This window comes from Grampus griseus (assembly GCF_964374135.1).
Source record: "Grampus griseus genome assembly, chromosome: 2".
Classification (NCBI taxonomy): Eukaryota; Metazoa; Chordata; class Mammalia; order Artiodactyla; family Delphinidae; genus Grampus; species Grampus griseus.
Window position 1 is genome coordinate 83649593 of NC_139018.1, and position 25124 is coordinate 83674716.

Below are 25124 nucleotides of genomic sequence, written 5' to 3' on the forward strand. Positions count from 1 at the left end.
AGGCTAGTTTCATAAATCAAATGCTGCATGTTGCTCTAAGGTTTAAATGATATTGCATTGTTTTCTGATAGATTAATACACTTAAGAAGGATGAGATAGAGCCCTTTCTTAAATGTTGTGATATTTACAATGTTTTGCTCTAGACTTGAAGGTCATTGTCATTAATTTAACATGCAAATGAGAAAGGCTAATGACATCATTGGATTATTAATTAGCCCTTCTTGGAAATTTGGGTTTGGAAACAATCTTGTAAAACAAAAAATACACTTTTACTTAATTCTAAGTGTTTTCATATTATATGTGACAAGGATTTTAAAGTCTTATTTTTTTAATGAACAATAATATAAAAAATAAAAATTTTGTTGGGGTGCTAAAGATTATGCATATTTCTTCCCAATTTTTTTTAATACTGTTGGTTTCTTTTTTTAATTAAAAAAATAAGCCTTTTCCATAAGTATTTAAAATCCATGGTACACGTTTTAAAATGGGGGATTACATTAATTGCCATTGTCCTCCTTAATTGAAACTCTATATCATCAAATCCTGCCTGGTTTGTTCTTGTCCATAGATGGAGTACTGTGAAAAGAGCACTTTACGTGACACAATTGACCAGGGACTATATCGAGACACCGTCAGGCTCTGGAGGCTTTTCCGAGAGATTCTGGATGGATTGGCTTATATCCATGAAAAAGTAAGCTTTGCAATATTTTATATCTGAAAAACTTACGTTTACATAAAATTTATAACAAAATCAAATATTGTGAGATTTGAGAAAACCTAAAATAGAGGGAAAATTATGGGTATGTTGAAATAATCTATTTTTATAGGAAATAGAACATATCAAAAGACGAGAAAATAGTATAAAGCATCAAAGTTCAAAGAAAGCATTGAAGGATAGAAGAGGGGTCAGCAAACTATAGCCCATGGGTCAAATCTAACTCCCTACCTGCTTCTGTTCAGCCTGTGAGCTAAGACTGGCCCTTACATTTTTAAATGGTTGTAAAAAATTGAAAGAAGGGTAATATTTCATGATACCTGAAAATTCTATGAAATTCAAATGTGTCCATAAATAACATTGTATTGGAAGAGGGCCATACCAGTTTATGTGTTGCCTGTGGCTGTTCTTGTGCTGCACTGTGGAGTTGAGTAGTTGTGGCAGAGACTGTGTGGCCCATAAAGCCTAAAAGATTTACTATCTGGCCCTTTACAGAAAAAGTTTGCCAGCCTCCGGGTTAGGTGGAAATAATTGAACATGTATGGAACATGAGGATGATTCCTTGAGTGGTTTAGATAAAGTGAGAGTGTGATTAATACCTGCCAAGATATGTGATTCTGACTCAGTGCTCCCTTTCCTAGGAACATGGGAAAATTAGAAAGTCATCTAGCAAGGGTAGAGATGAGACTAACATAGTTTGCCGCATGTATAAAATGTCACTGTAAAGCTAGAAATTGTCATCATGATGTAAACGCTAATGGACCTAGCTTCAAGATGAAACACTGCTTACATTTTAAAAATGGGATTGTCTAATGTGTTAGTGTAAATACGTTTTTTCCTTTGCCTCAATTTTCTTTAACCTTAAATTATTTATACTGTACCATATTTAGTAAAAAGCCAGGACTATAATTTACAGATGTCTAGTTTATAAATGATTTGGTGGAAGTGGAATTTGCAAGGTTGGACATAAAAATGGGCTCTAATGAAGGTCATTAGAACTCTGTTACTGTGCTAGCGTCCTGGGGTCCTAGAACCGTGCTCTGTGCACTGTCTTCCTTGCCATCTAATCTGCTCAGTACCTGCCAACCATTTGTTGGGTGTCTAACACTGCCAAACCTAGAAATAGAGGAAGGCACAAGTGTATGACAAACCCCATACTTGAGAGGGACTTCCTGTTTTTTTGAGGGAGCCGAAATTTACCTTCATGTAACAGTAAGAGAGATCACACCATCAAGTGTTTTTATTACATTTATTTCCTGTATTATAGTACTGGAAACAGTAAGCATGATGAGGATGCTGTTAGGAAGGGGAGAAAGTAATGTTCACGTAACAAGAAATCATTGAGCACTTACCTGGTATGCTGGGAATGCAAAGTTGAATTATTAGAATTACTGTGGAAGTCTTCATGAGTGAGCTGGCACTTGTAAATATTGGTACAATTCCAATGAGTGGAGAAAAGCCTGGGCAGGGCAGGTAGCCTGAAGAAATGAGTAGAAGAGGGAATGAAAATGGTGTGTATCTCCCTGACCAGAGCAAGGGTTTTGTGATGCAGTAGAGAGAAAGATCATTGTGAACCTGATATACAGGGGTCTTGGATGCCAAAGGGAACCGTTTGGATTGGACCTGATAAGGACCACCAGCAGGTAGATTGGGAGAGGGTGGCAAGGTCATTGGCAGGACGTTTGGGAGACATTGCAGAGGTCAGACAGCCTGGACTAGCGTGGTCTGCAGGAGAAGACCTCATCCAATTTTCATCACTAGGTTGGCCTTTCAAATGAGGAAACAGGTATGATATAAGTTATGTTTGGGAAAAAATTGTTGGTTTCTTTGCTCTTTTCCATCAGGGAATGATTCACCGAGATTTGAAGCCTGTCAACATTTTTTTGGATTCTGATGACCATGTAAAAATAGGTGATTTTGGTTTAGCGACAGACCATCTAGCCTTTGCTGTGAGTATTTTTTTGATTCAGATGTACCTGAAAATGGACCCATGTGCCTTAATTATCCTGTCTTCTAACATTCTCATGACTATGAGACTGAACTGAACTCTGCTGTGTAATACCCAGGAAAGTATACAAGTCTGAAGGGGCAGCTGCAAACGATCCTGCAGGCTTTGAAATTGTGAATACGTTTTAGTGAGTGCGTTCCACTTGAGAGACATAAAATTACTAGTTTGTGGGTGATATTTAGGTCAAAGGCATGAAATACTTTATGAAACGTTTTGGTCTACCATGCCAGGCACTGGGCTAGATGCTTTACACCCGATGGGCTTTTAGTTAGCTTAAGGAAATAAGGCTCAAAACCCATAAAACTTCAGAAGAATGAGTTCTAGACAACATAAATCAGAAGGTATTAATGCTCTTCTTCACAACACTGTAGAGTAGTTGTTAAACATACAAAGCTAAAATAATGTGAAGTGAGAGAAATAGTTATATAAGACTTAAAAACAGGAGAAATTTTGCATATGGTTACGAGGATCAAGGAGGGCTGTATAAAGAAAACAGCATTTCAGATGAGCCTTAAAGGATGGGTGGGAGTCCAGTAGGCTGAGATTGAGGGCAGGGCATGGTGACACCAGGGTAGGGGCTTCCCGAGAGAAAGAACAGCATAAGCAAAGGCCCTGGGGTAAGCAGACATGATTGTTGAAGGCCAGCATGTTGTCTGGTTGGTTGAAACTATGAGGTGTAGGGGAGCAGTGAGAGAAGATGCTTGAAGGTTGGGGATTCTTGGAGGTGTCAGGCCTTGAGTGCTGGGGGAAGCGTTTTACTTAACATCATAAGCCAGAGATTAGGCACCAAAATCTGTGGTAAATGCAGTTAATTATAAGGGTGGTCAAAAAAAGAAACTAGGATTTGGATTAATGGTGAGAAAAACCTCAGGGGTTAAAGTAGAAGGTGAGGTTAGAAGGAGCAGAGAGGGAGGAAATGGAAGGAGGACAGTAAGGACATGGTCCTGACCAGAACACTGGGGAATTTGAAGAGTGCTAAGACCAAGGAAGGGCTCTATGGGGATTTGATCCCCAGACTAACAAATGTAACTTGATATCTGTAGGCTGTAATAGTAGGGAGGTAGATAAGAGCACAGGCTCTGGAGGCCCACTTCCCTGGGCTAGAGTCCTTGGGCAAGTTACTTAACCTCTTAGTATTCTTTCCATAAAATGTGCCTAATACAAGTACCAGCTTCAAAGTTGTCACCAGCATAAAATAAGAATATAGGTAAAGCCCTGGAACATTGCCTGGCTCTACGAGTATTAGAGCTCTTGTTATTGATGGCAGTGCTCGTGATAGGAATCTGTGGAGAGATGTCAGAAAAATAGTGATTTAGGGGAATGCTGTCACAGAGGTAGTGGAAGAAGGGAGGCTACCTAAGAGGTATTAGCAGTGACAGTGGAACAGATTTGGTGACCAGCCTCTAGGAAAGAAGAGTAAAAATTGACCCAGTGGAAAAATTAGAAAAGTTAGAAAGTGAGTTTGTTGTTATTAATATACCTTTACTCTTCCCAGTAAATAATTCTGTTTTGGCATTTGAAATATGAAAATAAATTAGTTTAGGTAAGTTTTCAGGGGGTTCTGCCACGAAGGAGTTCTACAGTGAATTGCCCTTCTCCTTGGTCTCATTGGGGTTTCCAGTGAGACCTGCATTAGTAGGCTAACTAAACTAAAAAAATTTAAAGCTCAGAAAAGCATTATTATAGTTATTCTGGTTTCTGTGTAATATTTTTCAGTCAGTCTTCATTTAGAAATGATAATCCAGTCCTGTGAAATAATATAACATTTTAATTTGTTATTTGGCTTACTTGAATTTTTAGGCTGACGGCAAACAAGATGATACATCAGGAGATCACTTGATTAAATCAGACCCTTCAGGTAAATCCAGAAGACTGTATATTTAATTTGTGTGTTAACAAGCAATCCACAAAATTTCTTTTTTTCTCTTTTATCTTTTTTTAACATACAAAAACTTTACCTATGTAACGTATACAACCTGAGGAGTTAAGAGGTACATACACACCTAAGAAAGCATCACCACAATCTATGCCGTAAACATATCCATCACCTCCAAGTTGCTTCCTGCCCTCTTATTTATTATTACTATTATTATTAATTTTGTGATAAGAACACTTAGCATAAGATCTACCCTCTTAGGAAAATTTCATTTTATTATTATTTTTTTGGCGGGGAGCGCACCGTGCAGCATGTGGGGATCTTAGTTCCCCGACCGGGGTTGAAACCCGTGCCCCCTGCAGTGGAAGTGCAGAGTCTTAACCACTGGACCGCCAGGGAAGTCCAGGAAAATTTTAAATATGCAGTACAGAATAAAATTTCTCAAAATGAAACCTTTTTTTCATTTGTAAAGATTTTATTCTAAAGCAAATTATAATTATTCATTAAATTAACAAAATTATGAAAATGCTTTAATTTTTTTCCCTTTTCACTATATAGATTGTTCTTCAGAAGTCTAAGAAATTAGACCTTCAATTAGAATAATTTACTCCTCTGGGTAGGCAGTTATACTTTGACCCCAGGTAGTAATAGGAGGTTGCCTCATGACCTGGGCCATCTGGGGTCTTCCTGCCTGGCACTGCCCCTTTACCACAGCAAAGCCATCCTGTGTGGAACAAAGTGTGTGGCCATCTACGATTTAGGGTAAATAGCTTGGTGAAATGCATGCTGCTTCTTCCTGTGAATAGTGTAAACAGTTAACAGACCATGTCTCTTAAGAAACTTTTTTTGTTTTGTTTTGTTAAAAATTGGCCTTATCTCTAAGTCCTGTTATTGGAAATCCTTCCCTCTGCCTTCTTCCATGCAGGTCATTTGACTGGGATGGTTGGCACTGCTTTATATGTAAGCCCAGAGGTCCAAGGCAGCACCAAATCTGCATACAACCAGGTAAAGAGGAAGGTTTTTGGGGGAAAGGAAAGATCTCAAGAGAGAGATAATAGTAAGAATATCAAGATTACAGCATTTGGGGTTTAGTTACCAGCTGACATAGTCAGGAACATTCATTCACTCAATATATATCCACATGTCTATTGAGCGACTGCTCCAAATAGGACACGTGATGCCCAAGGACAGTGACTGAAGTTGGCACTGTTGTTGCCAAGGAGCTTACAGTCCCTCCATCCATCTAAAGCAGATTTGAACTAACTGGTCCTGGGCCAGACCCCGGGAACACAGGGAACAAGGCAATCAAGTAATAAGACATCTTATTCCAGCCCTCCGGGAGCTTATGCATTGGTGGATGATGGTGGATGAAACAGACAGTAAACAAATAAAAAATTTTTAAATCACAAACTCTGTAGGAACTAAGAAGAAAGGAAATGGAGTCCAGTGACCAGAGAACAGTAAAAGACATCATCTTTAGGTCGACTGACTAGAGAAAGCCTCCCCAAGAGGATGGGTTTCAGGATAAAGGAGGAAAGCGGGGAGAAGCCATGCAAAGTTGGGGGCTGGAGCTTGGCTGGGAGAGAAGAGGGGTAAACAGAGGAAATAGCATGCACAGAGAGAAGACTGTGGGTGAGAGGTAGCGTGGCTCACTTAGGACAGTCAGAGAGAAGGTCAGTGTGGCTGCAGCGTGGTGAGAGCTATGAGGGCGAGAGGCATGAAGCAAAGCTGAAGGGAAGGCCAGGGTCAGATGATGCAGGGCCAGCTTAGCCATGATAAGGGATGTGCACAGGCAGCGCCTGAAGGATCTTGAGCGAGAGAGTTCACTCTAGCTGCTGCCGGAGGCTTGGCAGGAGTCCAGGTGGGACGGCTGAGCTGGGACCAGAGTGGTGGCAGTAGAGACGGGGAGAAGAGTGCAGATATGAAATACATGTTGGAGGGGAATTGACAGGTTTTCCTAATGGAGTGGGTGTTGGGTGAGGAAAAGAAAGGAAAACAGGACAGTGCTCAGGTTTCTGCCTCGAGTGGCTGGGGGAAGGGTAGTTGACTGAGCTGAGGAACCATGAGGAAAGACCTGGGAGATGGAGGAGAAGACGGCAGGAATACTCCGTCTAGGGCATGTTTAATTTGAAATGCCTGATGAGAAATCCAATTAGCTCCAGTCGACTGTTAGGGACTCAAGACTTGAGTTCAGAAGGAAGATCAGAGGTATAAACTTGAGAGCCACTAGCACACAGATGGGATTTAAAGCCATGAGACTGGATGAGATCACTTCGGGCAAGACCATAGAGCTAAATTTTTAAAATACATGAGGCACGCAATTCACATTAAAGCATATTTTCAAGCTAGCAGTGGCAACTGAAGCCTGGGTTTTGGTTCAGACAGGGAGCACTGGGTAGTGACAGAGTTGAAGCAGACCTCCAAATACTCGGTGAGGGTGTGTGGAGATGGACACGCCCACCCTGAGGGAGGGGGAGGCACCTTTAGTGTCATCTTTCTGCATTTGGTTTGTAAGAGTATAATGAAATCCTTAAAAGGACCTTACCCTTTGGCCCAGCACATCCACCTTTTGAAACGTATCCTAAGGAAACAGCCAGGGACATTCAAAAAGACTGGTGTAAGAGGGGTTTGTCACAGCGTTGTTTATAACAATGAAAAATAACAAGCATTTAAAAAATAGGGAACTGGGCTTCCCTGGTGGTGCAGTGGTTGAGAGTCCGTCTGCTGATGCAGGGGACACGGGTTCGCTCCCCGGTCCGGGAAGATCCAACATGCCGCGGAGCAGCTGGGCCTGTGAGCCATGGCTGCTGAGCCTGCGCGTCCGGAGCCTGTGCTCCGCAATGGGAGAGGCCACAACAGTGAGAGGCCCGCGTACCGCAAAAAAATAAAATAAAAAAAATTAAAAAATAGGAAACTGGTCAAATAAATTATGGGACATCCATGTAATTGAATATGTCATTAAAATATTAGAGGCCGGTTTTAGAAAAATGACATTATAGTATAAAAATATTCTTGCTAAAGTAAGGGAATAAAAGTTACAAACGACAGTGTGGTTCTAGTTTTATTGTGTGTGTGTGTGTGTGTATGTGTGTGTGTGTGTGTGTGTGTGTGTGTAGACATTTAAGAAAAACCACCAAAAGGGCGTATCTTAGCCATCAATTGTAAATATCCTTAAGCAGTGGGATTATGGGTGGTTGCTATTGTATTCTTGGTGCTTTTCGGTATGTTCTGTTCAGTATGTACATTTTTCTACAGCTAACATGTGTAGGAAATGACATAATGAATGTTTGTTTTTAAGACTTTGGAGGTCACTGGTTGCAGAGGCTCTCCTGCTAATCCTTGAGTCCAAATTCATTGAAGTTTTCCTTGAAAGTGGCTCCTGTGCCTGTGTGCAGTTCACCACAAGCAGTCTCCTGCTGAGCCGGGTTGTGCTCAGCTGCCGCAGGCACAGGACCTTCTGACCTCCTTCTTCCCCTCAACAGCTCCCTACCTGAGACTCTGCACTGACTTGCCCTTTTACCTTCTTTACTTACACTTCCATATTTTGTTAGGAGTCATCACGATATTTCTGTTGTGCTGTGCTTCTGACCTCGTTGGTATGGCTTTGCAATCAGTAGCTGACCTTTGCTATCAGCTGCAGGGTGCAGTCTGTGTTTCCCTTTTGCAATGATTAGAAAGATGCAAAGCAAATTCTTTCAACAGATCTCAGTTGTCCTTGCTCTGTAGTGATTATCCTCAGTGTGTGGCCAGTGGTTATCTATGTCTATGTGTATAGCTAAACCAGTTACAATTAATTGTTAAGAAAAACATTGAAGTCATGCCAAATATATTTTATCATCTAAATATAAATATGTCTCTCGTCTATATTTTACACCTATAATTTTTTTTTAGAACAAAGCGAATTTTTTTCTAGTGTGGCCTATTTTCACTTATGCAAACATCCCAACTAAGTGCTCATCCTATAATTCCCTAGTGGATTATGCTTTCATATCTAGGCTCTAAATAAAATTCTTTTTCCTCCTCAGAAAGTGGATCTCTTCAGCCTGGGAATTATCTTCTTTGAGATGTGCTATCATCCCATGGTCACAGCCTCAGAAAGGATCTTTGTTCTCAACCAACTCAGAGATGTATGTATCAGATGTTTTAATGCCTCAGTTTCCAGTAACCTGAATCTTAGCATAGACATCAGAATTTGATGCAGGGTATTTTTCTGGTATTTATAATATAGAAAGAAGTGGTCCTACTATAATTTTCTATATTTCTAGTAAATGGAAATCCACCTCTGCTTATGCACTTACATGATAAGAAACTTACCCCAGTTTTATTTATTTTTGTAATCATACTTGAAGATATTGCTAGGTTATCCTTTTGAAAAATATTTTGAGATTACTCTTGATTTTTTTTTAAATTTCATTTTATGTATTTTTTTATACAGCAGGTTCTTATTAGTCATCAATTTTATACACATCAGTGTATACATGTCAATCCCAATCACCCAATTTAGCACACCACCATCCCCACCCCCCCTCTTTTTTCCCCCTTGGTGTCCATATGTTTGTTCTCTACATCTCTGTCTCAACTTCTGCCCTGCAGACTGGTTCATCTGTACCATTTTTCTAGGTTCCACATACATGCGTTAATATACGGTATTTGTTTTTCTCTTTCTGACTTACCTCACTCTGTATGACAGTCTCTAGATCCATTCACGTCTCAACAAATGACTCAATTTTATTCCTTTTTATGGCTGAGCAATATTCCATTGTATATATGTACCACATCTTCTTTATCCATTCGTCTGTCGATGGGCATCTAGGTTGCTTCCATGACCTGGCTATTGTAAATAGTGCTGCAATGAACGTTGGGGTGCATGTCTCTTTTTGAATTATGGTTTTCTCTGGGTGTATGCCCAGTAGTGGGCTTGCTGGGTCATATGGTAATTCTATTTTTAGTTTTTTAAGGAACCTCCATACTGTTCTCCATAGTGGCTGTATCAATTTACATTCCCACCAACAGTGCAAGAAGGTTCCCTTTTCTCCACACCCTCTCCAGCATTTGTTGTTTGTAGATTTTCTGATGATGCCCATTCTAAATGGTGTGAGGTGATACCTCATTGTAGTTTTGATTTGCATTTTTCTAATAATTAGTGATGTTGAGCAGCTTTTCATGTGCTGGCCATCTGTATGTCTTCTTTGGAGAAATGTCTATTTAGGTCTTTTGTCCATTTGTGGATTGGATTGTTTGTTTCTTTAATATTGAGCTGCATGAGCTGTTAATATATTTTGGGGATTAATCCTTTGTCCATTGATTCATTTGCAAATGTTTTCTCCCATTCTGGGGGTTGTATTTTCGTCTTGTTTATGGTTTCCTTTGCTGTGCAAAAGCTTTTAAGTTTCATTAGGTCCCATTTGTTTATTTTTGTTTTTATTTCCATTACTGCAGGAGGTGGATCATAAAAGATCTTGCTGTGATTTATGTCAAAGAGTGTTCTTCCTATGTTTTCCTCTAAGAGTTTTATAGTGTCCAGTCTTACATTTAGGTCTCTAATCCATTTTGAGTTTATTTTTGTGTATGGTGTTAGGGAGTGTTCTAATTTCATTCTTTTACATGTAGCTGTCCAGTTTTCCCAGCACCACTTATTGAAGAGACTGTCTTTTCTCCATTGTATATCCTTGCCTCCTTTGTCATAGATTAGTTGACCATAGGTGCCTGGGTTTACCTCTGGGCTTTCTATCTTGTTCCATTGTTCTATGTTTCTGTTTTTGTGCCAGTACCATATTGTCTTGATTACTGAAGCTTTGTAGTATAGTCTGAAGTCAGGTAGTCTGATTCCTCCAGCTCTGTTTTTTTTCCTTGAAGACTGCTTTGATATTTGGGGTCTTTAGTATCTCCATACAAATTTTAAGATTTTTTGTTCTAGTTCTGTAGAAAGTGCCATTGGTAATTTGATAGGGATTGCATTGAATCTGTAGATTGCTTTGGGTAGTATAGTCATTTTCACAATGTTGATTCTTCCAATCCAAGAACATGGTATATTTCTCCATCTGTTTGTATCATCTTTAATTTCTTTCAACAGTGTCTTATAGTTTTCTGCATACAGGTCTTTTGTCTCCCTAGGTAGGTTTATTCCTAGGTATTTTATTCTTTTTGTTGTAGTGGTAAATGGGAGTTTTCTCTTAATTTCTCTTTCAGATTTTTCATCATTAGTGTATAGGAATGCAAGAGATTTCTGTGAATTAATTTTGTATCCTGCAACTTTACCAAATTCATTGATTAGCTCTAGTAGTTTTCTGGTGGCATTTTTAGGATTCTCTATGTATAGTATCATGTCATCTACAAACAGTGACAGTTTTACTTCTTATTTTCCAATTTGTATTCCTTTTATTCATTTTTCTTCTCTGATTGCCGTGTCTAGGACTTCCAAAACTATGTTGAATAATAGTGGTGAGAGTGGACATCCTTCTCTTGTTCCTGATCTTAGAGGAAATGCTTTCAGTTTTTCACCATTGAGAATGATGTTTGCTGTGGGTTTGTCATATATGGCCTTTATTATGTTGAGGTAGGTTCCCTCTATGCCCACTTTCTGGAGAGTTTTTATCATAAATAGGTGTTGAATTTTGTCAAAAGCTTTTTCTGCATCTATTGAGATGATCATATGGTTTTTCTTCTTCAATATGTTAATATGGTGTATCACATCGATTGATTTGTGTATATTGAAGAATCCTTGCATCCCTGGGATAAATCCCACTTGATCATGGTGTATGATCTTTTTAATGTGTTGTTGGATTCTGTTTGCTAGTATTTTGTTGAGGATTTTTGCATCTATATTCATCAGTGATATTGGTCTGTAATTTTCTTTTTTTGTAGTATCTTTGTCTTGTTTTGGTATCAGGGTGCTGGTGGCCTCATAGAATGAGTTTGGGAGTGTTCCTTCCTCTGCAGTTGTTGGAAGAGTTTGAGAAGGATAGGTGTAAGCTCTTCTCTAAGTGTTTGATAGAATTCACCTGTGAAGTTGTCTGGTCCTGGACTTTATTTGTTAGAAGATTTTTAATCACGGTTTCAATTTCATTACTTGTGATTGGTCTGTTCATATTTTCTGTTTCTTCCTGGTTCAGTCTTGGAAGGTTATACCTTTCTAAGAATTTGTCCATTTCTTCCAGGTTGTCCATTTTATTGGCATAGAGTTGCTTGTAGTAGTCTCTTAGGATGCTTTATATTTCTGTGGTGTCTGTTGTAACTTCTCCTTTTTCATTTCTAATTTTATTGATTTGCGTCCTCTCCCTTTTTTTCTTGATGGGTCTGGCTAATGGTTTATCAATTCTGTTTATCTTCTCAAAGAACCAGCTTTTAGTTTTATTGATCTTTGCTATTGTTTTCTTTGTTTCTATTTCATTTATTTCTGCTCTGATCTTTATGATTTCTTTACTTCTGCTAACTTTGGGTTTTGTTTGTTCTTCTTTGTCTAGTTCCTTTAGGTGTAAGTTTAGATTGTTTATTTGAGATTTTCCTTGTTTCTTGAGGTAGGCTTGTATAGCTATAAACTTCCCTCTTAGAACTGCTTTTGCTGCATCCCATAGGTTTTGGATCATCATGTTTTCATTGTCATTTGTCTCTAGGTATTTTTTGATTTCCTCTTTGATTTCTTCAGTGATCTCTTGGTTATTTAGTAATGTATTGTTTAGCCTCCATGTGTTTGTGTTTTTTACGTTATTTTCCGTGTAATTGATTTCTAATCTCATAGTGCTGTGGTCAGAAAAGATGCTTGATATGATTTCAGTTTTCTTAAATTTACTGAGGCTTGATTTGTGACCCAAGATATGATCTATCCTGGAGAGTGTTCCATGCGCACTTGAGAAGAAAGTGTAATCTGCTCTTTTTGGATGGAATGTCCTATAAATATTAATTAAATCTATCTGGTCTATTGTGTCATTTAAAGCTTCTGTTTCCTTATTTATTTTCATTTTGGATGAGCTGTCCATTGGTGTAAGTGAGGTGTTAAAGTCCTCCACTATTATTTTGTTACTGTTGATTTCTTCTTTTATAGCTGTCAGCAGTTGCCTTATGTATTGAGGTGCTCCTATGTTGGGTGCATATATGTTTATAATTGTTATATCTTCTTTTTGGATTGATCCCTTGATCATTATGTAGTGTCCTTGTCTCTTGTAACATTCTTTATTTTAAAGTCTGTTTTATCTGATATGAGTATTGCTACTCCAACTTTCTTTTGATTTCCATTTACATGGAATATCTTTTTCCATCCCCTCACTTGCAGTCTGTATGTGTCCCTAGGTTTGAAATGGGTCTCTTGTAGACAGCCTGTCTATGGGTCATGTTTTTGTATCCATTCAGCAAGCCTGTGTCTTTTGGTTGGAGCATTTAATCCATTCACATTTAAGGTAATTATCGATATGTATGTTCCTATGACCATTTTCTTAATTGTTTTGGGTTTGTTTTTTTAGATCCGTTTCTTCTCTTGTGTTTCCCACTTAGAGAAGTTCCTTTAGCATTTGTTGTAGAACTGGTTTGGTGGTGCTGAATTCTCTTAGCTTTTGCTTGTCTGTAAAGCTTTTGATTTCTCCATCAAATCTGAATGAGATCCTTGCCGGGTAGAGTAATCTTGGTTGTAGGTTCTTCCCTTTCATGACTTTAAGTATATCATGCCACTCTCTTCTGAGGCTATCTCTACTCTTGATTTTAAAGCAAAAGGGGAATCCAAAAATTTTGCGTAATATCAATATAGTTACAGCAGTTGGAATTGGTTATAAGGATAATGGATATTTAGGTCTAGAAATTAAAGGTTCCAGCTGAATGGACCTGGTGTAGTAATGCCTAAAGAATACCACCATGACCAGAAGGTAATCTGAGTCTGGGGAAAATGTCAGGCACTTGAATTTTTTTCCCAGTGAGATCTCCATGTGTGTTCTTGGGATTGATCCTTGCCCAAAGGATCAGTTGTCCCAAACTAAACTGTCATTGCACAAACTAAAAGGGACTTATGTTAGTGTACGCGAGCCAGGATGCCTATTGGAAATGGCATTAAGATGACAGTGGAGAATAAGGTTTGGGTGAGGGTGGTTTAGATTCACATATTCATGAGCAAGAGTTACAGAGAGTCTTCCTCTTCCTTTCTGAGCAGAGCCAAGCAGTCATGTCTGTTAGGGTAAATCACATACAGCGTAACTAAGAATACTCCACTAGATATCTTGGAAAAGAGTTTAATGGTCTAACTGCCAGAAGAGTGTGGGGAGCTGTGTTCATAATGTAGCAGCGGGCAGCTGTGTTCATAATGTATCAGAGGGCAGCTGTGTTCGTAACGTATCAGAGGAAATGAAGTGATTACTGTGTCGTTGCCTTGACTTGGAATGCTCTTCAAGGACTGTGTCCTTGGTGAAGTGCCTTTCCTTAGTCTAAAATTCATGTTTGTTCCCTCATTTCAAGAATATCTCAACTGCCAAGTTAACCTTATGACTGAGGTCTTATTTAGCAGAAAGGTGAGAAATTTGGGTCTAGAGGTTTTTGTGTTGTTTTTCTCTTACTCGGTACTGATGGTTTGGTATTTCTACCCTTTTTTAATCTGTTTGTTTAATAAAGCTACTTTGTCTTTCCCTGAAGCCATTAGATTTTAAAGTTTGTCCTCAAATGAGGTGCTTTCTGTCACCTAGGCTGTCATTTGGGTGAAGTAAGTATTAAGATAATACGAATGTCCTTGGAACGATGTGCGTTGGGTTTCACGATGAGTTTCACATCCATCTTCCCTTGTTAGCAAATTTTCATTTCTGTATTTGATTTTCTTACCTCTGGTGAATAAAATGATTCCACTGTGGCAATCTGCCAAGCACTTGCTGATTTGAATATAATATATTTTTTAGCCTACTTCGCCTAAGTTTCCAGAAGACTTCGATGATGGAGAGCACACAAAGCAGGTAATTTTCTGATGCTTTATTTACTGTGTTCTCACTCTTGGGTTTTAATTACTATTTTTCTTCTTCTTCAATTAGTAATCTTCTGCCACTCATTCTCTTGTCTCATGGGAACAACGTGGGGAAAAAATATCAAAAGATGGAGCACTTAAAATGTATTTAGACTTGAAATACACCGTAAAAATGCCAAGGGCTGACAGAGAAAATTAACAAACTCCAGGGTTCTTTTTTGTGGTTCATCATGCTTTTGAAGTACTGTTTGAACGCTTGGCTTAGCTATTCTAAAAAAGAGAATGCTCTTACAGCTCGTTGTTTTAGATAAAGCTTGGAACTTTAAGAAAAGAAGAATATATCTTAAAACTACAGTTTTGTTCTGTCTTATGGTAAAGTAGCTCAAATTGTAAAGGGGAAGACTAGACAGCCAGATGTTAACGGTAATTTAAAACAAAATAATTTCTCTTCCATACTACAAATGTGTGTGTGTGTGTAACTCATGTCATAGCAAATACTGGCATCTGGCTAATATGAAAGGATCATTAGTGAATTTATTATAGTGCTTCTGGTGTACCTTTCTTCTTAATGCTGGCTTTTTGTCTTAGTGAAGCCTTCCATGGTTAATACTCTTGTCATGTAGAAGTTTATTCCTTAATCTGACTTCTTAACAATTATAATCAAGGCAAAATCCCTAATTTAAATTATTAATGTTGAGAACAGAAACCTAGCTAGAATATTGCATTAATTTGCTGTTTCTTGATTATTGGTTATGTATCTGGATGGACAAGTCACTTAACTCTTCTAGACTTTACTTTTCCTCCCCTGTAAAATAAAGGTATTAAGTTCCCTTTATTTATATTAGCACTAACATCCTATAACTCAGTAGCATTTAATGTGACATTTGTTTATGGCTCGAGGGACCCATTTTGCCTCAACTATTGAATTAGTGAAGAACCATTAGAAAATACATTGAGTTGTGTTTCTACTTCTTTTGTTAGCTGTTACCACTGATTCGAACTGAGTTGTTCCCCATGTTTTGGGGTGTCATAAGAAAATATTCATATCCCAGCCTTTCCCTGTAACAAGGTCAGTCTTATTCATTATTTCCTCATGTTGGCAGCTGTGGTGGTGTAGGAACTTAAACCACAGACACAGTGCAACTATACACACCATTTGTCACGACAGTGATTGCCCTCCTGTCACAGGGACTTACTGGGCACCCTTGAGCATTTGCATTTGGGCTGTATAAACTTAGCACCACAGCCAGTGCCGCAGCAACCTCCCACGTCACATTGTTGCTTTTTATCTGAAAGGAGGCAGCATAGAAAATGCTTGTAGACTGAGTATAGCACAGTTGTTGCCACATACAGAAATTAAGCAGTATTACATACAGTCTGTTTTGCTGAATAGGATATTATTTTTACCAGTTTAATTTAACATAAATTTTCATAAAGTTATATCATGTCAGTTCCCTTCTTTATGTGAAAAATAATTACCTGTGTTTTTATTTTAGCCTAAAACCAGGGGTAGGGATTTGGGGGAGGGTATTTTAAAGATACGTGATTAGAAAATGCTTAATGAGGTTCATCTAAAAATTGAGATTTTCTGATCTCAGGTATTCCTTCTAACTCCTTATAAATCTTCATTGTAAACAAAAGAATTACAGAAGCATTATGGAGCCTTTCCAAGGTTTATATTGCCTTCAAATAGTTCCCTGCTTAATCAGGTAATAGCTGTGAAAGTATAATAAACCAGTAACATAAGAGAATTCAAGGGAATGATATCAATACAGATAACATAAATGGAGAATGAAAAATGAAAAGTTGTTTTATACAGCTTTAGGGCTTCTAGAAGCTCCTACATGTTATAGTTTATACTAAAATTAAGCACCTAAAACTACTAGCTTTATGTTCTTGTATCTTTTTTGATACAGTAGTTTAGATACAGTGTTTAGAAGGCCTAACTTCTGCTTCTATGTAGTTGTTGAGTTGAGGGTTTTTTGGTCCTTTATGGCAGGGAAGTATAAGAAGGACCTCTTTTAAGAAAGACTCATATTACATTGTTGCACAATTCTGTGACCGTAATGAACTACGGGAGGTGGGGGTGGGAGGGGTGGGGAGAGTGACAAATTCAGAGATTTCAGAAATACCAGTTAACATGCACCAACTAAGTGGAAGAAGTGTGTCTCTTTTGGACCTGAACCAACCACTGCTTGTCAGGAGAATCCCTGAGCACCCTCCACTGCACCCTTCCCCGGGGTGCTTGGGTTTCGTTGTAGAAATCTGTCATCTCCTGGCTGTTGAACCACGATCCGGCAGAGCGGCCCACAGCCACAGAGCTGCTCAGGAGCGAACTGCTGCCTCCGCCCCAGATGGAGGAGTCGGAGCTGCACGAGGTGCTGCACCGCACCCTGGCCAATGTGGGCGGGAAGGCCTACCGCACGGTGATGGCCCAGACCTTCTCCCAGCGCATCTCCCCCGCCGTCGATTACACCTACGACAGCGACATACTGAAGGTGGGCCTGAGCCGCGCCTCGAAAGAGCTTCACGTGGTCCACAAAAGGGTGGAGTCACTTCCTCGATTTTCATGCAGTCCTTTAATGCCTCCAACATAAGTTCTTTTTTTTCTAATTGAACTGCAGTTGATGTACAAAGTTGTGTTAGTTTCAGGTGTACTGCAAAGTGATTCATACGGATATTTATGATTCTTTTTTTCAGATTCTTTTCCATTATAGGTTATTATAAGATATTGAATATAGTTCCCTGTGCTCTACAGTAGGTCCTTCTCCAACATAAGCTCTTAACCTGAGGTCTGTATATGCAAAATGTGTGCATATGCATTATTCCAGGAAGAGCCACACTTTTTTTAATCACTTAACTTGAAGGAGTTCCTGACCCACCGCCTACTAAAGAGATTAAGAAGCGGTGCTTTTAGAGACTGAGCCCTGGCCCAGCCGCCCAGTGCCAAAAATACCCAGCCAGCTCAGATCCAGATCCGGTAGCCAGTAGCTCCCAATGCTGGCTGCACGTCAAAGTCACCTGTGAGGCCCTTTGACAATACAGAGGCTCAGGTCTTACATCCGATCTAGTGACTTGAAATCTAAGTGGGAGGCGCTTCAAGAATCTCAGAGCTCCCAGGTGGTTTCTGAAGCACAGGCAGGTTTAACATTCAACATCTATGTTCAACATAACATTCAAATGCCTTCAACATTTTCTTGTTTAAAAACAAAAACGGTCTGAAACAGTATAGCAAAATGTTAAAATTTGATAAAGTTGGGTGAGTGAATAACATATATTTGTTATATTCTATGTCTCTGTATGCTTAAAATAGAATTTAGAAGAGTAGTAGAGAAAGCAGTGGTAAGGTTTGTGGAAAATCAGTACAGATTTCAGGGGCCAGTTTTTCTTTGCTGGCAATATTAGACATTTGCAGGATTATGGCTGACTTTTTAATTTTGGGGTTTTTTGCTTATCTATTATTTCTAAATTTTCTATAGTGAAATAGTACTACTTTTATAATACGAAACAAATGAAAAAGACAGTTATTTACAAAATACACAAAGGCCTTGAAGCTTTCAAGAGGCCCACTATGAATTACCTTAGAATATGGGAGGGGGTTTGACACTGTTAGGTGTTTGACTGCTACAGTATCCCTGAAAGTCCTCGGGGAGAATTGTGTAGTACTATATGACTGGCTGTCTCTGAAAGACATACATCAACGTAAGAGCTTGGACTTTAAACCTAGGCAGCCTTCCTAAAGCAGGACATGTTGCAAGACATGTGGTTTCTTCTCTCCTGAATATGTTCAAAAGGGGAATGACCTGTTGAGACCTCTTTTTGATCTTGGGAATAAGCAATGTAATGCCTACTGCAAGCCACAGAAAAGTATGGTAGGGGATCCCTTTGATTAGGCTTTGATGACATTTTAATTGGTCATATCTTAGGGCAGCTTCTCCATCCGTACAGCCAAGATACAACAACACGTGGGTGAAACCATTATCCGCATCTTCAAAAGACATGGTATGTCCTTTTTAAAAAATTATGTGCCTTCTCAAAAGATGTTTTGTTTCCTCATTAGAAAGTACTATGAATGGATTTGGGTGCAACCATATTTTACCTTTTAAATTCAGTTCTAAGTTGTTGACACCTGTGAAATTTAAGCTTATTTTTATAATTCAGCTTGCTGAGGAGAAACAAATTTGGATATTACAACCTTGCTGCTAAAATACAGTTGGTTTGTGGAGTCAGAAATAGGACTGAATTAACAAACTTAACCTTAGGTGAGCTTTCCATTTAGAGAATTGAAGATAAACTGCTTTCAGTGGTCCCAGTAGCAGATTACTCAACTGTCAGGTCTGTGTTCATTTTAAGTTGCGTGTGGAAAGAACGAGAACCTGATGATTAGTTATTTTTTCTCATTTGGTGTAGGAGCTGTCCAATTGTGTACCCCACTGCTGCTTCCCCGAAATAGGCAAATATACGAGCACAATGAAGCTGCCTTATTCATGGACCACAGCGGGATGCTGGTGATGCTTCCTTTCGACCTGCGGGTGAGGCTGGGAACACTCTGTTGACAGCGCGTGTGCCATGCCTGGTCCCAGGGGTGGCACCTGTATTAAAGGATGACCCCCACCATCCCCCCCTAGGCTTATATTCTTAACGTCACCTTTAGGAAACATAATCTTAAAGGAGTTATCAGGGTGAGAGCATTATGGGAATTTGGTAAACATTTGACCCTGTGTACATCCACCTTAGTGCTTGTGACCCTAGAAACCTGAGCCCTGTATTGCAGGTGCCAGGTCTGCATGTCAGTGTTGAGCTTCGCCAGGTGACCACAGCAGGCTAACCTGGCCAACTTAGACACATAAATGGAGTTTTTTTCTTTATTTATTGGCTAGGTCTTCAGTAACTTTCTAACATGTTAATGTCTAGAACAATTAAATTCTTGTAACAGCAAGCATCTCTGTTAATTATGTGTGAATTTTGCTCATGCTTACTTTCTTATCCCCAGGGTTCCCTTTTGACAGCCATACTCTTACCAGTTGATCACTCACATGGTGTTGGCTGCTAACAAGCCCATCTGTACTGTACATGCATGTAACAGACAAGAGGTTAATACCCCTAATGTACAGAAAGCACTTACAGGTAGAGAGATGAGCAAAGGCTATAACCAGGCAGTTCTCCGAAGAGAAAATGCACAGGGCCGATAAACTTCTAAAGGATGGTCAGCCTCACTAATAAGGAAATGCAAAGCAAAGGTATCTGAACTTAACCCATCAGACTGTTAAAAATATTTAATTGTCCACAGATGACAAGGGTTTAGGAAAATGGGTACTTTCATATGTTGCTGATGGGAATGTAAGTTGCTAAACCTTTAGAAAAATAATCTGAAAGTATTTAATAAAATAAATGCACATACTATACCCTTTAAGCTAGCAATCCCACTTTGAGAGATTTACTTAAAGAAATAACACATCAGTATACTAACATTAAAAGGATGTCCATTGACAGTTTATCATAGTGGTCAAAAACTAAAAACTGCATGTTCATCAATAGGAAAATGGTTGAATAATTTATTATGGAATATTAAGGAGGTAAAAGATCAAAATACATATATATTTAGATAGATCCATATCTATATTTGATCTGTAGAAATGTCCATGGTATATTGTTAGCTGAAAAGAAGTATATTTCAAAGGAACTCTAATACGATTCCATTTTTATTATATAGAGAAAGAAAAAAGTTTAAAAAAGCACAACTGAGTGTGTGCATAAGGTGCACTGTGTGTTTGCACGTACCCAGTATGTGTGAGGTGAATACATGTTCCCACATGCGTGTGAACAAAGTCACATACCAGTTTGTTTGTATCACCAGAGTAAAGTGTCAAAGACTCGAACTTTTGACTGTATTTCTCTGGAAGGAGGTCTGGAATCAGGGCATTGTCTTTTTTGCGTATCTATGTTTTGTTTTATGGTTTAAGAAGAAATTCCTTCCATACCCTCAGATTTAGTTTTTCTTTTATAGTAAGTCAGGTGATTTGGGATTATTTTGAGTGAGAGGTAAGTAGGTAGCATATCAGACACTTGGGCTCTGTTGAAGAAAGGATAGAAGGGCAAACCTTTACATAGCTATACTTAAAACTGGCTGCTGCTTCTCTAGACATTAGGACACTAAAATGCAGATTTTTAAAACATCAGCTCTCTTTCTGTGAGCTGATATATTCAGTCCCCCAAAATAAAAAGTAATTGCCCTTTGAGAATTTGACCCATTGATTAATGATATCCTGTCAGATCTCTTGAGGCAATCTGATAATGGTTTTATAAGTTGTGGTGATTATCAGTGAGTGGTTATTAAGAATTTCTTCTGTAAGATCTACAGGAAAGTCAGGAAATTCACCATAAGAGGTAATACCCAGGCTTCCCTGGTGGCGTAGTGGTTAAGAATCTGCCTGCCAATGCAGGGGACACGGGTTCAAGCCCTAGTCCAGGAAGATCCCACATGCCTCGGAGCAACTAAGCCCGCGTGCCACAACTACTGAAGCCCACAACTAGAGAAGCCACCGCAATGAGAAGCCTGTGCACTGCAACGAAGAGTAGCCCCTGCTCACCGCAACTAGAGAAAGCCCATGCGCAGCAACAAAGACTCGACTCAGACAAAAATAAATAAATTTATTTTTAAAAAAAAAGAGGTAATACCCATGTTGATTGCATTATTATAAGTGACACTTAAAAAAATTCACAGATAATCAAATAACTTGCACAGACTTTAATTTGGCATAATAAAAAATTTAGCAGAGTGTGTTTAATAGTGATTTTTTCTCAAATTCAAAAACCTAAGAAATGCACAGTGAATAAGGTTGGAGGTACATCCAGCAGTGCGGTCGGCTGCTGACTGACCAACTCAGGAACATCCCAAGGGGTGTGAATGGCAAGCAGTGCACAGCTTTGTGAATATTCTACACACCAGTGAATTGTAAACTTTAGAAGGGAGAACTCTGTGGTGAGTTACAGCTCAAAGCTGTTATTTAAAAAACGAAAGGTAGGGGCTTCCCTGGTGGCACAGTGGTTGAGAGTCCGCCTGCTGATGCAGGGGACAGGGGTTCGTGCCCTGGTCCGGGAAGATCCCACATGCCGCGGAGCGGCTAGGCCCATGAGCCATGGCCGCTGAGCCTGCGCGTCTGGAGCCTGTGCTCTGCAACGGGAGAGGCCACAACAGTGAGAGGCCCACGTACCGCAAAAAAAAAAAAAAAAACGTGGTTGGCACATCTTGATATTGACCTTTGAAACTTTATTTTTCAGGTTCCTTTTGCAAGATACGTGGCAAGAAATAATATCTTGAATTTAAAACGGTAAGAAGCAATGGGGGTTCATATGGGGGATGTGGGAAAGAAACCAAGGGAGAATGTTTCATCTTCTGTGATCCTTACACAGTAAAGAATTTGGAGTTTAAAGTACTGAGCTTGGAAAATGGTCAAAAAGCCCAGTCCCAGTACCCCTTTCTATGATCAGGACTGGCAGCCTCCCCTTTGAAGGAATGTAGCAGTTGGGTAGGTACCTGAAGCTCCCACAGTCTATTCTGTGCCTTCTAAATGTCCCCAAGTCACATGACTAATTATTTTCACAACCAGTTGCTTGGAAAAACATCTGGCTGTTCTTGATCACAGATGGCCCCTTTTAAAATTTAATTGAAGGGACAAGTGGCCAGTGGTCTCTGTGTGAAAACTGCCTACAAAGGTAACTGCATAAAAGCTGCTTCTGGAGAAGTGGAGTAAACCCAGCAGGAATGCTGAACGCCAAGGACCTCCAGGCACTTACTGCTGGGGAAAGGTTTGGTGTACATTCAGATACCACAGGAGTCAAACACCAAGAGCTTCATAAATTGGAGCAATATTCCTGTCAACGAGGCAGCCGACCTTGCAGCTCCTTTCCTAAACAAAATCAAAGCTCTTTACATCCTTTTATTCTCAGTTCCAAGTGAACAATTAATATTCATAGTCCTAAGGTGTGGGGATCACTGTGTAGAAAGCAAACACTTAAGATAAATTTATTTTTGTTTGTAATTTCATCTCTGTTTCAGACATTTAAAAAAAAAAAATTAAGCCCTGTAGTTTAATAGTGGCAACACTGGGAATTGGAACCTAGATCGCAGGCAAGACTATTCTGGGCACATCTATCTTTATGTTTTCTTAATCATACTACTGATTAATTTTTTCACATTTGTTTATTTTATCTTATTCAACAATCTCTTACACATATTTAATTCCAGTAAGCCAGCAGTCCCCAACCTTTTTGGCACCAGGAACCGGTCTCATAGAAGACAGTTTTTCCACGGACGGTGGGGGGGGTGGTGATGGGGGTGATGGTTCAGGCGGTAATGTGAGCAACGGGGAGCGGCAGATGAAGCTTCGCTCACCCGCCTTCCGCTCACCTCCTGCTGTGCCGCCCGGCTGGGGACCCCTGCAGTAAGCAATGACCTTAGAAACGCGGGTTTCTCTCTCCAGGTACTGCATAGAACGCGTGTTCAGACCTCGCAAATTAGACCGATTTCATCCCAAAGAACTTCTGGAATGTGCATTTGATATCGTCACCTCTACCACCAACAGCTCTCTGCCCACCGCTGAAATCATCTACACCATCTATGAAATCATCCAGGAGTTTCCAGCACTTCAGGTTCCTTCCCATATCCTAACATCCCAAGGTTATCCCGCTAGATAGAGTCCTCTGCCGAGTGCCTTGGGAAAGCCGCGAACTGCTCCTCAGATGGTGCTGGCGGTGAATCACATTGTTACTCAAGTCCCCGGGAAAGTCTGATGTAGCTTTTGAGACTTGTCTCAAGCTCTTACCTCTGCCTTGACCAGAACGGGTTTTGTTTTTGTCTCTTTGGTTGGGAGGAGGGTGTTGTTTCTCCATCCATTCTTCCAAAATTTGAGGAATTAGCCTAAGATTCCTAGGATGCTTTGAGCATGTTGAGAACCCTCAGCTCCCTCCTACACCCAGGCTCTTAACAACCATTCACTTTGCATAGTCTCTGTGGACTACCCAGCCAGTGGAGGCTGCTGTGAGCACAGTGGTGGCTCTCCTCCGCCTTTCCTCTGCATCCCACACACACGCCCTGTTCACCCCGCCACAGTGAACACCCGTCAGTCACGGCGTGCCCCTGTCCAGAAGGACCTCTCTATCCAGCTATGGTTGGGGCCCTTTCTCCCACTGCATCTGGCTCAGCACACGGCTCGCTACCCTGCAGATGCTCACTGACTGACTTGTGTGCTTATATTCCACCAGCCGGGCTTATATAGGTCAGTCACTATTGAACCAGGTCCTCTCCCTCTTTGAAATCTGTGTCAGCTCACTCAGGCTTTTAAACATAGCTGGAGACCAAAGTATTTCTGATGCGTATAATAAAGTATTAAATTATATTATACTCTGACCACAATAGTGCAAGAAGAATGTATATGAAAAAGTAAACTAGAAGGCAATATGCTAAAATTCAGTCCTTCCATTGTGTCAGGTTGGTAAATTGGTGATAAGATTCTAGATTTGGTCATGTGCGTGTATTGCTTTTATAATGACGATAATAATAATTCCTCTATCCTAGGAAAGAAACTACAGTATTTACTTGAACCATACCATGTTACTGAAAGCAATACTCTTACACTGTGGGATCCCAGAAGATAAACTCAATCAAGTCTATGTTATTCTGTATGATGCTGTGGTAAGCATTTAATTACTTTGAGTTGATATTGAAGGATAATAATAATAGTTCATGGGTATTTTCTTAGTGATGTAACCATGAAACTGAATTGGAACTTTTATCTCCTTCCCTTATTGCTCTAAGGTAAAAGAACCGATTGGCTTTGATTCAGTGAACAATTAACAAGTGTTGGTTGAGCTTTTATTCTGTACTAAGCCTTGTGCTACTAGTGACCTCCAGGGTGTTTTTTTAAGGGTAACTTCTGAAGATTGAATTGTCTTATTTAATTTAAAATATAATAGAGTTCTTCACTAACTAACTCTTGAGGCAAAATAATCACTGAGTAGTTGGTCCTGATACTTGCCAGTAATAATTTTTAAAAAGAGTTAACCATTACTGAACATATGCCATGCTCAATATTTATGTGCCAAGCATTGTTCTAAGCCCTTTACATGGATTAACTCGCTCTAATCTCACAAGCACTGTTACTGTCCTTTAGAGAGACCAAGAAAGGGAAGTGTTAGTTTTGAGAGTAAAAGACTTATGCCCTGCCCTTATTTCTTCCAACCTGTCTGAGCTTATCAGTAAAGTCATTTATAGACTTGGATTGGTTGAACTGGAGGAGACTGGTTTAGACCTCTCTTGGGGCCTCATTTATCACCTCCTTCCTATGGGACTAGGGCAGCATCACCTCCTGTTACTCTTCCTCATTTAGCCACATCACAGTGTTCGTTACTCTCTAGTATGTGTGCAAAGCCTGGAGGGGAAACGGTGAAAAGCTTAAATAGTATTATATATTACGGCGCCAGGATGGAATTGAATCCTTCTTATCTTTTCTAATTTCTTTTCATGTCAAATATTATTTATTATTATCCTATTTATTCTAAAGTAAGAACATCCAGGAGATTCAATAGCTAACAGTGC

The 25124-nt window shown here is 39.6% G+C and overlaps 1 protein-coding gene across 2 annotated transcripts in view; it reads left to right on the top strand.

Annotated features, from left to right (window-relative positions):
- Positions 1–25124, top strand: part of EIF2AK4 (eukaryotic translation initiation factor 2 alpha kinase 4) — a gene marked incomplete at its 5' end in the record, with an annotated part of 113725 nt that overhangs the window by 64381 nt on the left and 24220 nt on the right. For both annotated transcript variants that reach the window (XM_082649573.1, XM_082649574.1), the window contains 12 exons: positions 569–691; positions 2560–2664; positions 4524–4581; positions 5525–5604; positions 8625–8726; positions 14466–14519; positions 16789–17025; positions 18454–18529; positions 18938–19059; positions 21809–21858; positions 23011–23179; positions 24105–24221. In XM_082649573.1, the coding sequence (XP_082505699.1) occupies positions 569–691; positions 2560–2664; positions 4524–4581; positions 5525–5604; positions 8625–8726; positions 14466–14519; positions 16789–17025; positions 18454–18529; positions 18938–19059; positions 21809–21858; positions 23011–23179; positions 24105–24221 (1293 nt within the window). The remainder of the gene's footprint in view (positions 1–568; positions 692–2559; positions 2665–4523; positions 4582–5524; positions 5605–8624; positions 8727–14465; positions 14520–16788; positions 17026–18453; positions 18530–18937; positions 19060–21808; positions 21859–23010; positions 23180–24104; positions 24222–25124) is intronic.